The sequence below is a fragment of the Oreochromis niloticus genome, linkage group LG5 (genome assembly GCF_001858045.2).
Source record: "Oreochromis niloticus isolate F11D_XX linkage group LG5, O_niloticus_UMD_NMBU, whole genome shotgun sequence".
NCBI lineage: Eukaryota > Metazoa > Chordata > Actinopteri > Cichliformes > Cichlidae > Oreochromis > Oreochromis niloticus.
The window spans coordinates 24,009,440-24,026,849 of record NC_031970.2 but is presented as its reverse complement, the minus strand read 5'-3'; the positions used below and the strand labels follow the sequence as shown (position 1 = coordinate 24,026,849).

The 17,410-nt window shown below is 38.5% G+C and overlaps 2 protein-coding genes across 3 annotated transcripts in view; one reads left to right on the top strand and one right to left on the bottom strand.

Moving 5' to 3' along the window:
* The window catches only part of LOC100706902 (low-density lipoprotein receptor-related protein 1), a 98,385-nt gene extending 95,831 nt beyond the window's left edge, over positions 1-2,554 (top strand). For both annotated transcript variants that reach the window (XM_005469469.4, XM_019358948.2), the window contains one exon: positions 625-2,554. In XM_005469469.4, the coding sequence (XP_005469526.1) occupies positions 625-765 (141 nt within the window). In that variant the 3' untranslated portion in view covers positions 766-2,554. The remainder of the gene's footprint in view (positions 1-624) is intronic.
* Positions 2,555-2,919: 365 nt separating this feature from the next.
* Positions 2,920-12,220, bottom strand: LOC102082056 (uncharacterized). Its single transcript, XM_005469615.4, has 7 exons — positions 12,129-12,220; positions 11,758-11,830; positions 5,108-5,303; positions 4,838-5,004; positions 3,638-4,756; positions 3,301-3,518; positions 2,920-3,207 (listed from the first exon to the last, which is right to left on the bottom strand). Exons 2-7 carry the CDS (start codon positions 11,815-11,817, stop codon positions 3,138-3,140), a joined length of 1,830 nt encoding a protein of 609 aa, XP_005469672.1. The 5' UTR covers positions 11,818-11,830; positions 12,129-12,220; the 3' UTR covers positions 2,920-3,137.
* Between the last annotated feature and the right edge of the window lie 5,190 nt (positions 12,221-17,410).

Below are 17,410 nucleotides of genomic sequence, written 5' to 3'. Positions count from 1 at the left end.
CTCAAGAGATGAAACAGTTTTCTGTTTACACATAACAAGCAACTTAGCAAAGAACCGATTTTATCTTTAGGCGCTTTGTTATTTGCAAAATGTCGCAAACATCATCATCAGGCAGCACAGACAAGCTTAAAATAGTATTTTTGCACCAACAAGGTGATTCCCAAAAAAGCTATTGGCCTAAAACTTGGCATCTCTCAGCATGGTGTGCAGTGTGTCCTTAAAAAACACTTGATGAACAGTAGGTCATGGGAGGTCATGGAATTAAGAACCAAGAAAGGTTCAGCAAAGACCTGACACAGGACCTGAGAGATGCAGGTGAAGCGATTAATCCAAATTTTCAGTTTTTGATTCAAATTGTCATCAGTGTGTGTGGAAGCGAGATTCGAATGTCCTTCAAGAAGAAGAAGCTTGCCTAAGAGAGTTCAGGGTATGTTGAAGAATAAAGCTGGTTATACTGCATTTCCATGTATGTTTGCACAATAAATCCAGCATCTTTTCCACATTTATCTTGCGAAATATAAAGAAATTAGGAATGGCGAAGACTTTTGCACAGCACTGTATTTACATGATGCTAAACTTTAGTTTTCTAAACATTATGTGATGGATCATTTTTCTTCCTTCCAGCCCACTAACTTCACCAACCCAGTTTATGCCACTCTGTATATGGGAGCTCACAACAGCCGCAACTCTCTGGCCAGCACAGATGAGAAGAAGGAGTTGCTATCCCGTGGAGATGAGGAGCCCCTTGTGGACCCACTGGCATAGACCTTGCCGGATCACGCTATTCCAAACACACCCCCATTCTTGCCTTTTAAAGAAAAATTGAACAAAAAAAAAATCAATAAAAAGTGTGAGAGAAAATTGCTAAACCATGTGAACACTGTATAAAATGTACAAAAATGAAGGACTACTTTTGTATGTGATTGCAGTATTATATTTTGTTCTTTTGAGATTCCTCTGGTCAAAAACAAATAACATTTTCTATGAGAGATTTTTAATTTCCACTTTGTCCCTTACCCTTTACCTAAATAGCCACTACCTCTGTGCAAAATGAAATGGAAACATGGAAATCATAAGAAAGAAAAAAAAAAAAAGAAATGCTATCATTGGAGCAATTTTAATTTTTTATTTTTGTATGAATTGTATAGAAAAGACAAAAACATTGTTCCATTTCACCAGTGCCAACTGTCTGTTGTTTGTGTCGACTTTGAGCGGGAAAAGGCAAAAACTCAAAGTTTTCGAAATCGGTACATTTGTCATCTTGCCGAGCTTCTTGGCAAGAATGTGTGAGACAGATTTGTGATAGCACCGTTTGTGTATAGCACATGTAAAATGTCAGTACCAGATGGCAACTACAGTATTTCCACGTAATTTTTTCTTTCTTTCTCAGAGAACAATGTTCATAAAATGATTGTGTTGTCTTCCTTGCACAGAATATCACATTTTACGGTATAGTGTATACTGTAGGCTTTATACCTTAAGATGTAAAGAAAATGTGTTTGTTTTTATCACTTTGTGTAACAGCTGGAGCTGATGTGTTGCTGTGGAGAAAAGATAAAGAGGCTTGTTGGTGCGTGATTGTGCAGTTATATGAAGAACGTTGTAGGTGGTTATGGGTTAAACATTCCAGGCAGAGTGATGGATGGAGATTACGGATGTAAAGCAATAGATGGGGTGAATACTTTAATGGGTGGGTAGCTGGCTGTGTGTACATGCCCAGAAAACAGCTGGCTGACAATGGCGGGGGCTTTTTTGATAGAAGACTTATAGATAGTGTCACGTTTGCACTATTTAGCATCTGTTTGCTGGCCTTCCTGTAGAGGCTGCAATTATGGTCAAATGTAAGGAAGGAAAGATTTCTTTTCTGTGTGTGTTTTACTTCTCCAGTCCATTTTTGTTCTGTAAAGACCAGATAGCATCCATCTGGCTTTGTGAGTAAATTTGCCTTCAGAGGATCAAAGTCTGTATGTTCACAGTTTTGTAACGACTCTGTCTTAAGTCCATTGTTTTCAATTGATCCTTAGCGTTTCTCTGTTTTCTTTCTTCAGCCCTTCCCCATCTCTTCTCTGTGCCCTGCTGCTGCTAATGCTACCATTCTGGTTGCTCTGACACGTCCTTACGCTCAGCCTCTGTCCCAAAATGCTGCTTCTGTCAGAAATGTGTCAGCCATATCTTACTGCATGTGAAAAGTAACACAAGTCTTCAGTGTAACTACAATAACAAGTTTTTATTTTGCTTACCTGTCAGGCCAGCGTTATTTTATGCTGTTGTGTATGTTTTGTCTTTAATTGAGAGAGAAGTACAATCATTCTACCGAAAGGACATTTTTGCTAAATCATATGTGCATTTCCAGACTTTTTGTTTTGATTAGTCCTTGTTATTTTTTTTGTTTTTTAAAATGAAAAATGACACATAGCTTTTATAGTACACAATGCATGGAGGCGCAGACTTTCTTCTGAAAAGAGAATAATGTTTAATTTTTGCTGGAGTACTTTACAAACTAAATAACAGATATTGTTATAAATAAAATTTTAAAAATTGTACAGAAAACAAACCACAGTGTTCTGTGTTTTGTTCACAATCGGTCCTGATTAAAGGAGGAATTCAGTGTGGAGGATTTAATCATTTATTAGGCAAACAGCAAGTCAGACCATCAACACTGTAGACCTGAGATTATATAAATCTATGTGTTTATGCAAATCTACATTTTATATTATTGGTCAGAGGGCCCGGTGGCGCCAGTGTCCGGCAGCCTCGCCTCTGTCAGTGCGCCCCAGGGTGGCTGTGGCTACAACGTAGCTTGCCATCACCAGTGTGTGAATGGGTGAATGACTGGATATGTAAAGCGCTTTGGGGTCCTTAGGGACCATAAAAGCACTATAAATACAGGCCATTTACCATTTACCATTTTACATGATGAAAACTTTGACAATCAACAGAAAAAAAAAAACATCATTTAGTATTTGAAGATAATATATGTAGCTAATGAAAGAAGTCAATTCTAACCCTTACTGATCATTTGAAACATTAACAGAGAAAAGAGCAAAACAGAGTATTTGAATTTCAGTGTCTGTTTAAAGAGTCATCTTGTTTTTAACCTCTGATTTTTAATCCAGCTGCACTTTGTATCAAAGACTTCACTCAATGCCTTTGGCCTTTAACTCCTCTTTGACTCTGCTCAGGTACTTAGGGTCAGGATACCCAAAGCTGTGGAAACAAATATATTCATGGTTAATATGTAGTATTTTATTAGAGTAAACACTGAAAAAAGAAGATAAGTAACAAAGTTGGCTACTCTACCGATCTGGTCCTCCAAACATGGATGTTTTGTGGTGAATGTCATTCCAGGTCACCTGGCCCTCTATGCCAGTTGTTCTGGATGTCCCAACAGTAAAAATGAGCCTCTGCTGAAACGCTCTTTTCAGCAGTTGCAGCACTTCATTGCCCTCTTTGTTGTTTGGAAGATATGCTCTTCTATGAATACCTGAGTAGGGCCATCCAGGATTGGGATGTTTTTCCTAAAAAGACCAATGGAAAGTAGATAATATTAGAAATATATACATATAAAACCACAAAATGAAAACACAATCATGTTTTATTTTTTAAACATATGCATTCAGATGAAATTGCCATTTACCGTCTGTATTCCACTTTGAATCTCATAGTTGATAACTATGGTGCCACAGTCTGAGAATCCAGGGAGGAAAGAGGGCATTGTATAGTCCGACATTCTTCCATCTGGTTGGTCTCCGATTATCTTACCAAAGACGACTCTGCATACAGGACAGATGGGCCCAGTCGCCTCCTGTGCTTGTCTCAGGCAGTCTTTACAAAATTCATGTTTACACTTGAGCTGTTTCTTATTTTTGAATGGATCCAAACATATAGGACACCTTTCATCCTTTTGGTCACCTGATCTTGTTTCACTGTCAGTTGGTCGGTCAGTGTTGTGCATCCTGTTTGCTGATTGGCCATTCAACATAGGTTCATTAGAGGCCCCCTCTGATTGAGAAATGTTGTTTGTCTTCATCAGTAAGTCACAGTGAGTCATCCAGTATGGTTGGAAAGCAGATTTGAGACTGCAGTCCTTCATGAAGGAGTGTCCTTCAACTTGTTTGTGTAAAGTTTTCACACCGACTTTTCCTTGACTAATGTCTGATTCTTTGGTTTCCACATTAAACCCAGCTTTGATCCTGTCTACTTCCTTGTTGCAAGAGGTAGTCATCGGCCACAAGTCTTTGGTGGTCCTGTCAGTCTTCAGTGATGTGTCTTGGATCTTTTTCTCATACTCTTCAAGAAAAGCATGAGTGTTTGCATGCTGCACTGTATCTGCAAATAACGACTTACTGATGACATCTTGACTATGTCTTGGTCCTTGTACAGTCATTCCTTCAGAGGTCAGAGTAACCAAAAGTTTATTTTTATTTTTCTGGATGGTTTTCAGCGCATCTCTCCACTGATCTGGATCAATGAACTTGAGAGGAATAACTGAGCCACTGGATTCAGTTATACTGTTCTGCATGAGGTTTTGAAACTCTTTTAGAGCATTGTCTGGGCTCCCATGTTTTTTGTCTACTTGAAATTTCAACTTTAACTCTGCTTCAATTTTAACTCCGTTCTCTTTCTCAATACGTTTCATTTCTTCCTTGTACATGTGGTTCACATACCAAAAATGACTCACTGGGACAGAACAAGAACGTGTCTCTTCCCCAGCTGCAGAACCAGCTTTACTCTGTTTTTGTGGTTGAACTTGCTCCTGTGAAAAATAGAATACATTTAATTCAACAGCATGCATTTATATTTGTTTTTGTTTTTTAATTCATTACATAGAACATACAGTTTGAGGCTTTGTCAGGGAAAGAGGGAGGTTCATTGAAGCATCCTCTGGTACTTCTGTATCGAGCTCTGGAGATGGCAGAGTCAGACTGATGGATGTTATGGTGACTGAATTTCCATCCTTCCCAGTTAGTGTTTGTGTACTCAGTTTCTGAAGCTCAGTGATGGCTTAAAAGAAAGACACAAAATGAGTTGTTGTTGTTGTTTTGTTTAAACCAATATTTTCTATAACCAATATACATAACTCAAAATACATTTTTATTTTCTTTACCTGGAGCTGGTTTAACGATTATCACAACACGCTCATCACTTAAGGTTCTTTTCACTGAGCAGTCCAATTTACGTTCGCGTTTGTTGAACCAGGACTGAAGCATTTTCTGTAGACTAGTTTGTAGCCTCTTCTTTGTTTGTAGTTCATCAGACTTTGTCCAGTTCAGTGAGAGAACAATGAGAGCTTCATCCTTATCCTGTAATAAAAAATATTTAACACCACAAAACTGATGACATTCAGTTAAAAAACAACTTGAATGTATTTACCTGTGACTAAGAATTTCTTGTTGAAAAGTATTCCACATATGATATTTTACATTATAGTAAAATATAGTGAATATATATAGTGAAATTGTCCCTAGTTGTCTTTTGAAATGTCAAGTTTTTTTAGTAGTGTGCTTTCAACTTTACACGATGGCTTGAAGTTTTTTCATATTTTAACTAGCCAATACTAAGTTCCTGGTTCATTTTGACAATAAGAAAGACCAATAAAATAATTATTACATTCAGTAGTGAGTGGTTTCAGATTTATTTCCAAACACAAATTTCCCTGTTTTTTGTGCTAAATTTAGTTGGAGTGATCAGATGGCTGCCCAGAGGTTGAGTGTGCAGTACCCTCAACCTTTGGGCAGCCAAGGCAACTGCACAGGTCGCCTAGTGAGAGGCAGCCTGTCTTGGTCTTGGTCCAACTCAGACTGACTGCAATAATTCTCAGACAGATAGGCAAAAGTCTGCAAATAATTGCCATCTAATTTATGAAGAGCAGTCAATTTTTCAACTTACTCTAATCAATTGGAATCAGTCTGTCATGATGAGCAACTTGCCTGCTCCATCATCTATTTCTTGATGCAAGACACCGCACAAGAATACTTGTGTTTCACTCTTCTATCATAAACATAAAGTATAATTTTCTTCAGCCTCCTCTCATTTATCTGAATGGCCACACTGTTTTCAGAGAGAAACACGTGCATAACACTTGTCTCTGTGGTGAGTACATTATTTGCTCCCTCCACTTTCAGCTGTAAATTTGCACAGTTGTTGGCTAAATGCTGGTCATTAAAGAAATGAACTAACATAGCCTGTTTGTCAATTTCTTAATTATACATTTATCCCATTTATATCTGGCCCAGTTTGTGGCTGAGACAGTCTGCCTGATGTTTGGATCCTGCACAGCTTTCTACAGCACTACATGTCTGATGCAGACAGCAACAGATTTCAAATTTAGATTGATAGATAGACGATAGATGATTGATAAATATGTTAAATGTGCTAGCTTATTGTGCATGAGATGATTAACATTGTCTTAAGCATAAAACATTTTCTACCTGTTACTCTCCACCAAGGTTATTATCGTTAACGAAAACTAACGAAATAACGAAAACTAGAAGTGAAAAAACATTTTCGTTAACGGAAATAAAAATAAAAACAAAAAAAGGAAAACTAACTAAAACTGTAATGAGTGTTCACAAAACTAACTAAAATTAACTGAATTTATTGCAAAAATGTGTTTAGTTTTCGTTGATGTTTGCGTGTCATACAATAGTCAAGGGTGAAAATGAAGTTTAGTTTCCAGGTTTTTTTCTTGCTGTGTCTCATTATGCCAGCAGGTGGCAGTACGTTAGTCGAGTCGTCTGTGTCGCTGCTCCGTCCACGCGCAGAATCATGTCAGGAAAAGTCTGGAGAAAGCGCCAGAGTCCAATTTGGGATTACTTTGAATATGACTGTGTTTTGGATAAAGCAAGTGCCTTGTAGTGGAAAGAGACAAATTATGAGGGACATTTCTAAAAGGAAAAAAAATCCCACAAACCTTAAAGTGCACTTGAAAAGCTCACACAAGAAGGCTAACCTAGCTTACCTGGAGAAGGTAAGGGAGCACGCCCAACCCTCATCCCCAGAAACAGAAGCTAACCCCAGGCAAGGCAGCGTGATGCATCCCGAGACAACAGGACTGGGAGATCTACATAACTGTGTCAGTCAATTGCCTTAACACCCGGTGCTGCAAGAGTTAATAGTCTCATTGGGGCCAAGATATACATTTTATAGTCGCCTGGTATCAATGGTTGTTCATCTGCCTTTATTTATTTATTTAAAGAACCCATAGGTGGGAACGTGAGTTGTCTGTCTCTGCGTGTTAGCCCTGCGACAGACAGGCGACCTGTGCAGGGTGCAGGGTATGGTAGCTGGAATAGCAACATACCCAAGGATAAGCAGAAGAGCATGACTGATATGATGAAACTGGGATTTTGTTACACTTTATTGCAAACACAACTAAAACTATAACTGAAACTAATCAAAACTAAACTGAAACTAAGGATTTTCCAAAAAATAAAAACTAAACTAAACTAGCAAACAATTGGTAAAAACTAATTAAAACTAATATAAAATTGAAAATCTGAAGTCAAAACGAAATAAAAATAAAAACTAATGAAAATTGCAAAACTATTAAAACCCTGCTCTCCACCCTGTTAGTGCACAGGGTGCACTGGATGCGTAGTAATAGGCAAGTCAATTATTGATGTGATATACACATTTGTCTGTGCATTTTTTATTTATCCAAAGCATAATATGTGAGGGTTTAATTTTTTAATATGTTTTCAGTGCATTCATATAATTTACGTTCTTTGATATTTTGGTATATAAACCCTAGAAATTTCAGCCACGACTATTAGAAAATACGTTTAAATGATGATAACGATAAAAGAAATCAAAATACACATGATTTACTTTTAACATTTGCATTATGTTGTATATATAGTTTGTATAAACAATAAAAATGTATAAATACCATCAGTTTTAGAGCTTTTAAGATAAGTTTTAAAAAAAAAGTAAGAAATGGACACTAACACCTTAGTGCAGGCGTGTCCAAAGTCCGGTTGGCCCGCGGTCCAGTTTTAATTGGCCCGCAAGTAATTTTATAAATAGAATAGAATATGGCGCGCACTTCAACTTTTGCTTGAGTGTGTTGCACTTCTTAGTTTTGACACCAGGGGGAGCTACTGTTGATCAAGGCAGTTGCTCCACCAAAAAGGACAATCACAGAAGAAATTTACCCCAAGTTACTAAACATGGTAGAACCAAAGAAGCGAAAGGTAGAAAGTGAATGCAGAAAATTTCAGACATGGTGGGAGAGTGAATATTTCTTCAAAGAATTCAAGGGGACGTGTGTCTGTTTGATCTGCACCAGGGGCGATTCTAGGATCAGAGCTTTGGGGGTGCTGAGCACCCACAGAGCTGCCCAGCCAGGCAAGATAAACTTTACACGTCACGATGAGACTTCTTCCCTGTCTCTGTGAGTCCCTGCATCCTTAAATGTCTCCAGTTGTCCCGAGTTCCCTCTGACTGTCTCCTTGGTGCATTTAAACCCCTGTTCCTCCCTGTCCTCATCGTCTGTTGTCTTCATCTCCACTATCAGTCATCATAATTTTACCATCTCTGTGCAAGTCTGCAAATTTCTTTATTAAATCATAAGATTCTTAAATTCATCAAGTCTCTCTCTGCCTGGGTCCTCGTCACAAAACATGACATCACTGTTTTGTACATTTTAACACAACCCCCACATTTGTGAAAGAAAAGCAAAACACTTTTTTGAGAAGTCTGCAACAAAACCATCAAATCTGATAAAGGTTATTTAAATGATGCTCATAGTGAGTAAGAAGTAAACTGAGTGCATGTTTTGGACAGAGATTCACTTTTAATGTGTATGTATAATATAATACAGATACATAAAAAACACTCCCAAAACAGAATAAATTATTACAAAATATTAATAAAAAACTATAAAAATGGAGGCAACTTTGCCTGTGATAGAATGTATACAATGTATGAAAAAATCTTTACTGCAGATACTAATTTAACTAATTTAATAATACTAATTTTGTGTTGTAAGATTTATGAGTTTCATGCTTTCATAGTGGTACTTGGGAGAGCTTGACATTTTTCTCAGGTGGTACACACTGTAAAAAGTTTGAGAAACACTTATCAGTGTTTCTCATACAGACAACTGGACAGTCCAAAAGTTGGCCTACCTATTACTGGCTGAGGTTTTAGTAGAGTTGTGGCTGAACCACATAAAAATATATAATTAATTTTAATCTCCCCAATCAATGATAATGTTATGTTGGAATGTTGTTAAAGAGGGTCAAAAATGTCTCAACCCAGTTTGTTTTGCAGATTCTGTATAGCAGCTTTAATATAGGGAGGACACAACTTCCAGACTGTATGAGTAAAATCAGGTTTTTTCTCTTCGTCAGTTTAATAGTTTCTGTTTTGCCTGTCACTGTTCCCTGTCTGTTTTCTTACCTGGTTCTTCCTGACCTTGTACTTTCTCCTCATGTTCCCCTCTTTCCTCTCTCCCTCTTTGGACTGACAATCATACACAAATAGATTGGATTCAATTAGATGAAAAAATTACATTAATATGAAAAAAAAAATTTATTAAGATCACTAGCGAAAAGTCCTCTCTCAGTGTACTTTCAACCAAAAGGCAAATAACCAAACCACATGAACATCTAATAAAAGATATAAAATATTGAAACACTGATCCAACATTATCCTTTATTGACGGATCATTTGTTCTTACACTTTTACCTGAATGTGACTCCTGTTTTTGAAAAAACTTCCTTATATCCATTATGAACCTGGCTGTCTCTCTCTACACAAACACACACACACACACACCCACCCACACCCACACACACACCAGGAGTTATAAGGTTAATGGGCATTCAGTCAGTTAGCTAGTTAGTATCCATTTCAAACAGGACAGTGGTAACAACAGCAGGCTACGGACAATTTTAAGTTTTAGATTTTAAATAGGCTGTATACATTTCAATGGGAGCAACAGGACGGTCAAATGTCGCTGAATTTACTACAGAGTAGGACGGATTGTAGGGTAGCAAACATCATTGGAAAACACGTTTTCAACACTGCAGGTTACCTGGGTGTAAGGTTTTTCAGCTAAAAAGAAACATGACTCCTATCTAACTACATAAAGAGTAACTGAAGGTTAAATGCTGCTAATATGTCCTGTTTTAATCCAGGCACTCCACCTCCGCTCCGCTGCGTCTCAGCTACCATCGCTGTGGCAGCAACGACCCTAGAGCCGGAGTGGGGGCGAGCTGGAACAAACCATTTTGGGAGGGGGGAGGGGTTATCTATACTTTTGTTGTTAAAATGTTCCGTCTCAACCAAGTACTGTATGCTTTTTATATTTTTAGTAGTGTGTCACACAAACAGCAAATATTGTCAAAAAAAAAGTAAGAAATCTTTGGGGGTGCTTTGATTCATTTTGGGGGTGCTTCAGCACCCCCAAAAATGGGCTAAAATCGCCCCTGATCTGCACTGAAACTGTGGCAGTTATGAAAGAGTATAATGTACGACGTCATTATGAAACCAAACATCAGACCTATGCATCCTACACTGGTGCTGAGCGAGAGCAGAAGTTAAAGCAAAGGGTAGCTATCCTGCGGGGTCAGCAACAGTATTTTTTTTCGTGCTCAAATTGTCCAGGAAAAGGCTCCAATAGCAGCTATGAGGTCGCCCAACTCATCGCAAGACATGGCGAGCCTGTTTCAGATGGAGACCTCATAAAACACGGCCTCGTTAAAGTCACCGAAATAATGTGCCCGGAAAAAGTGCAGGACTTCAACAACGTCAGCATGTCCAGAAATCCAGTTGTGCGACGCATTGAAGACTCGTCAGCCAACATTAAACTGCAACTGTCTGATAAAGCTGTGCTTTTGATTTTTACTCCATCGCATGCGATGAGAGCACCGATGTCACAGACACCGCACAGCTGCTAATTTTTTTGCGGGGAGTGGACGAGAGCACGAGCACTTTAGGTGAGTAAAAATATATTCCACAGTACCCGTGTGTTAATGTGCAGGTACACATGCTTCAAATATCAATAATGCGCATCAATTCTGTCACTACCCTGCTTTTGCGCACCACTCTTTCTTATATGCGTTTTTCTTGTTAACACACAGAGTACACACCGCTGTGCACAGCGCACGCACCGCTGTGCACAGCGCACGCACACGCAAAGTCAGCTGATCTCATCTGATGCAGATTTGCTCCTTGATCAAGTGACATTTGTCCGGATTTTTGCCACGAGTGGCGTCGGATCAGCACCGCAGCTGGATGGCCCGATTTACATACCCAGCGCAGCTGATACTCACCAGAATAAGTCACTAAAATTATATGCACTCCTGTTATTAAGTCCAGTTCAGTCTGTTAATGCTGATAATCGTTTCAAACGAACGTTAACAGGTGTGTTGCTAAGCCTAAGAACTTAAATAACAAACTTGAAATGTACCCGTCCCATTTTCCCCTTTATTGTTTTTTCTCTGTGCTGTAAATCTTCTCTCCAAGAGGAAATCTGCTGCTGTTCTGAGAATGAGCTACCAAAGCTTTTTCTGAATAAATCAATAAAGATCCATTTATGGAAAGCTGTGATGAAGGCAGTTTCGTCTTTAATTATATTCAACAATATAACATATTTGACCACTTTTAAGTGACTTTTAATACAGTAAAGTTAAGGTTATATACCTAATTTCTAGTAAGTGGCCCAGCCCCTCCTATACTTTTATGTATGTGGCCCTCAGCAAAAAAAGTTTGGACACCCCTGCCTTAGTGTGACTGTGCCTCACATACTTGGCTCAGATCGTAACAGGAGTCAAAGTCCATGAGCTTTTCTTTGTCGATGTATGACATTTTAATCCTCTTCCTACAAAACACACGAAACACAAACACAGTAGGTAAAAACAGTATTTGCCATTTAAACAATCAAAAATTCTTTATTCGGTATTTTTTTTTTAAACAGAATAAACAAAAGAACAAAAACAAAAACGTTATAATAAATAAGCTAACATCGTGTTTCCAAGTACGAACGAAGATTATCTCGCTTCCACTTTCGGTTGATGGCAACTTAATACAAACTTTTTCCTGTCTTTTATTTCAACTAGATTTATAATGTAACAAGCTTTGTTATTTGAACATAAATACAGCTCGTAAGTAGGACTTACCTCTCAGCTTCAAACAGTGGAACTTCTTGATAAATGAGAGTGAAAGTAATGTAACAACAGTCACGTGGCAGTTTGCTGCCTCCTGTCGTGTGATTGGTAAAGGAACTTAAGTAGTGGGTGTGTGAGGCTGTGGCGTGTCCAGCGGGGTGGCCTGGGGGGGCACAGGCCACCCCCCCAACCAGACTGGCCACCCCAGGTGCCACCCCGAAGCCAAAACAATAAAATTCAATGAAATATCAAATGTACGATTATGTTTTCACAGTGAAGCTCAGATATCCGAGTGTAAGTGAATGCAGCATTGGCTTCTGCGCTATGAGCATCATGTTAGCAAAGGTAGGAGAGCCAAGCACGAAAGACAGCACCACAGAAAACAGTTTTTCGGCGAAAGATTAACAGTTTAACATAGCTGGACTGGCCATCGAGCATGGCGGAGCTTCCACGGCGGCTAGCAGGTGGATGAGGGAAGGGTAGGCAGGAGGAGGAGAGACCCGAGGCAGCCGCCAGTCCGAGTGTCAGGTGAACTGAACTTCAGGTAAGAAGTTATGACCTGCAGTCTATCTGGGTCAGATATAAACCAAGTTTAGGTGGAGTTTATTTTCGTTGTGCTGACTTTTTATAGTCAGTTACAATAACTCGTACTGCGTACTAGCTAGCATGACGGAGTTTATATACAGCTGGGCGGGTGCTGTGATGTTATTGATGGTGAACTTTATTTTATTCATAAGGTTAGTTAGTAGAGTTGCCAACGGCTCCTTAAAAATGGAATGGTCCCTCGTTCAGAGAAAATATTACAGGTTTTGTATTGAGCTGAGAAGAGACGCAGTTTGTCCCGAACTTCAGCTAGAATGAAAAAAAGACACAAAGCTGGAGTTATTCTGTCTTTACCCTGCACAGCTGCCTCTTCTTCTCTCATTCTCTCCCCCTCCCTCTCCTGTTGCTACTTCAATCATGAAACTGATCAATGATCAGCTGATCAGCTTTTCTCTCTTGTTTATCGCCCACTTTGCGCCAGAAAGAGGAAGCCAGCAGATGTCGCGCTAAACAACAGCAGCACCTTTAAGCTTGATCAGCTGTTGTTAGAATTTATTTAATAATAATTTCTAGTATCAGCTGATGTTTGCTGGAGCCACAGCTGTAAAAGCTGCTGGTCATGATATCGGTTTGTATATGTGGTGAGAGGGAAACATGCAGATGAAACCAGGAGATGTCCTTACTGAATCATCAGAGCTGAACAGGTGATGGAGAAACAGGTTTACCTTTTAGGTCACATGGATGAGTTGAAGGGAAGTTATGAGCTGTTTCTGAGAGACAAATAACACCAGGATCCTTTTCTACGTAGCTGACAGCTGGTAACTGTGCAGGGGCGGATCTAGCAAAGTTATGCCAGGGGGCCAGGTAGGGCATTAACAGGGAGAGGGGGGCAGAAAGAAATACTTTTCTTACTTATTCTCATTTAAAATATCTAGCTTTTATTAAATAATTATCTGAATCTTGCGAACAAAGTTTTTATCTGACGTAAAATTTATAGAAATCATACATATACCAACAAGACAGTGTACATCACTGTCACAACAGCGTTTGTTTTCATTCAAAGGCTTTATGGCTTTAATACCTGGTGGGCTGGTCTGTAGTCAAAATGCCCAATTTTTTGTCCCAGTCCAGCCCTGCAGGTTAATACTGGCAGTGTCACCATGCCAGCTGACTGTATTTCATCATCAGCCAGTGTTGTTCTTTATACATCAATATTACCAAAGTTTACCATAAGGCAGCATAGAAAGTATTTACTTGCTTTCAGGTTTCATTCAAATGTTAGTCTTTTCATTTGTTTCCCCACTTTTTTCCTGTTTCAAAATCAAACACTAGTTTGTAAGAAGATTATCTTCTTTTTTTTAATAGGCAGATTAAGTTTTGCATTGGCTAATTTGGCAATTGTATGTTAAAAATGTTTGTATTTTAATATTCAAAAATGTTTTTGCCCAAAACATATGTGCGCTATATGTCAGTAAAAATACTTTGCAAATATTGCTGTCCTTGAATGCTGAGTAAACACTGACAAAGCACTGATTGTATCTCTTGTACTTCATCAACGTAGTATCTAAAAACTTTGCACCGTAGTGGTTAAAACCTCATTCTAATAAGAGTCAAAAGCAAATTCAGTTATTAGGTTTACAGGGTTATTGAATGATGGTTAACGGTTGGTAGATTTTTTTTTTTTTAACGTTATCTGCCAATTACATCTGCCACCCTTCTCCAAATCTGTGCCCCTACCTGGCCCCCCCAACAAAAATTTTCTAGACACGCCACTGTGAGGTGAGGTCGGTGCTCTTCTATGGGAAGGTCCAGGAACGATTAACTCACTCTGGAGTTTTGCTTTTGCATTTGGATTACTTAGTATTTTAGATGCCCGTTTGTAATGCGTGTTTTTGGACTTTTTAGTGTGACCACAAGTTTTAGTGGTGGAATCAATCAAGCTCGACTGCGCGCGGGGAAATCAAGCAATGTTGTAGGTATATTGGGTAGGTTTTTTTTTTTTTTTTTGCGGTGAGTGGGAGTTATACCTGTGATTATTTTGAATGGTTTAATAAAATTGATGTTTTTATTGTGAAACATTTTAATTGATAATCTTATTTGTGTTTTGCAGCTATTGTGCTGTCTCTGCTGTCCTTTTTTGTTTTGTTTTGCTTCTTTATTGATTTGTAATTTTGTTTTGGTTAGTCCGTCCAGCAGTATGGGGCTGTTATGAAGGACTGAGAGTGAGTCTTGTAAGAACTGACTAACCTCTTTGTTGTGTTTTCGTTTATTTGTTTGTGCCACTTCCCTTTACAAACCCGGGTTGCAGTTCATACTTAGCGCTGATTCCCAGCTGTGCTGAGACCCGAATTGTTTGCAGTGCCGTGCCCACAGGTAAATTGATTGCGGTGTCTCTAAAACGGGGTGTGACGGTTTGCAGTGTAGTGCTATTTGCTTGCACCTTTGGTTTGATAGGTCTCATGTGCAGCTGGGAATTTGTAGAATTTGTTGTAAATCCTGGTTGGTAAAGATGGCGTAAATAAATTATAAATGTAGTTTTCAAGCTTTCCCTGCGTTGTCATGTGAGTCCCTGTTTAGTTACAATTAACTACTTGTTTTTCATTAGTGGTTGCATCAGTGTTTATTTATGCTAATCCATTCTCTGAGTTCGCAATCTCCATTTCTACACACCACGTGACAGTCAGATAAATATGCTACAGTTTTAGTAAGATGAATTTATTATCCCTGCCACCAACAGAAGTGTACATTAAATGCATATAATGTACATTTAATGTACATTATGTACATTTAATGTACACTTCTACATTAATTTATTTTTTGTTTCTACCTCTATCAAACAATTATGTTTCAATGTAGCAAAAGTGCAATAGAAATAAACAATATATGTCAAACAAAGCATCAATAGCATCTTATCTAACCGTATTATTAATTCACTGTAAAGTTACATGGCAAAATGCTTTGAAATGTATAACAGTTTGACTGTGAGCAAGCCATACAGTGCTAAACTGGAATTTATATTCATGAATTACATAACAAAAATAAACATAAACACAAATCTTGTTATTCTCAATGATTTTTTTTTGCATGACGCCTCTGATGAACTAAGCTGTCATCACTAATATTTGTGAACTCATTAAGAGCTTTGTCTGGGCTCCCATCTTTCTGCTATGCATCAAAACTTCACCTCTGCTTTAATTTTAATTCCATTCTCTTTCTTGCACATTTGACTCACATTTTGCTGTGGTAACAAGTCTTGTTTGTGCAAATACTTCCAGCTGTTGTGAACCTGTAAAATTAAATCTGTCTGAAGAAAGGAAGTGTTTAGAGAGAAATCTAGAGGAAAATCAACCTCTGGAGAAAAAGAAGCCCAAGTTTTCAAGAAGAGAACCTGTTCAGAAGCTTTAAAAAAATAAATAAATAAATTACTATTTATCTGCCTGCCTGAACTTACATTCCTGGTGTTCTGTATTTGAATCCAGACCTGGCTCCGCTTTTGATAGGCTTCATTGGAACACAACAAGAGTCCCTGCTTTCTCCAGCTGCAGAAACGTCACTATTCTGTTTTCTTGATTGCACTTTCTCCCCATTAAAATAAATAACATAACTCAAAATAATCTGATTACTTATTCATTTTTCCATTTGAAAAGAAAAATGATTTTCATGATTAATTACATGGTACATACAGTTTTTGGTTCTTGGACTGAAGGGGGTGGGTTCATTGAGGCATTCTCTGGATTTTCTGTATCCAGGTCGGGTGGTGTTGGACTAACGGGTGTTTTGGTGACTGCATTTCCAAGTTTCCTGGTGGGTATTTGTCCATTCACTTCACTCTGGGTTAAAGACAAAATGAACTGGTTTTCAAGGTTTGAAGAGTACTCGAAATATATTTTAATTAAAGTTGAAAAAAAAAATTAATGAAATGGAAAAGTAATAAACCAAACAAATAATTTGTATTATTTTACTGTACCTGGACCTGGTTTAGTATTTAACAAAGCAGTCCCATCTCCAAAGGTATTTTCTATTGAGTAATCCACCTTATATTCAACTTTGCTGAGCCAAGTGTCTAGACTCCAAAACTCACACTCCTCATATGCACTTCAGAAGGTATTTGTAGTTGTTCAGTCTGAATAAATCATTTGTCTTCTTATTTCTTGCATATGAATTTTGCATTGTAATATCGCATAGAACTTGCATTTTACATGCTAACGTTGTGCGTGTCGATCGTTGTGAGTTTGTGGCCAGTAGTGATGCTTCAGGTTCAGTCAGCTCTTCCACAGTGACATTAATAACAGAGGTTTGTTCAACAGTCTTGAGGGTGAGTAACACGACATTCGAAACTTGAGACAGCAGAGATCTCTTCTGTTCCTCCGCTCTGGCTGGCCTGGCAGATGCTTGTGGTAACAGCTGCCAGGGTCCCACTTTTCCCTCCATGCCCTCTTTCAGTTGGCCATCCTGTTGCTCTCACTTTTCCTGCCTTTCCAGCACCAAAGGATGACCAATGGGGCCATAAATGTTGAGACTGAAAAACCTGCTTACAGCCCAATGATGATACTGAGGTGGAGGTAGCGAAAAATACAGACATGGACAGTAATTTGCAGAACTTGAGTCACTCCTCATTTCTTTATATTTAATTTACAAGTAGCCAGGTTTTAATGTAACATTTAAAAATGGGCTTGAGCAATAGTTCTTGAGGGGCTTCTCAGTTTTTCTTTTGCTGCATTTTCACTCCTTTTCAGTGGTCTTTCGACCTG

Excerpts from the sequence above, each read along its gene's own strand:
- LOC102082056 (XM_005469615.4), bottom strand. The coding sequence starts at position 11,817 with ATGTCATACATCGACAAAGAAAAGCTCATGGACTTTGACTCCTGTTAC. Across the intron at positions 5,304-11,757 it reads CCTGTTACGATCTGAGCCAA|GATAAGGATGAAGCTCTCAT; the intron begins GTATGTGAGGCA and ends TTTTTATTACAG. Across the intron at positions 5,005-5,107 it reads AATCGTTAAACCAGCTCCAG|CCATCACTGAGCTTCAGAAA; the intron begins GTAAAGAAAATA and ends CTTTCTTTTAAG.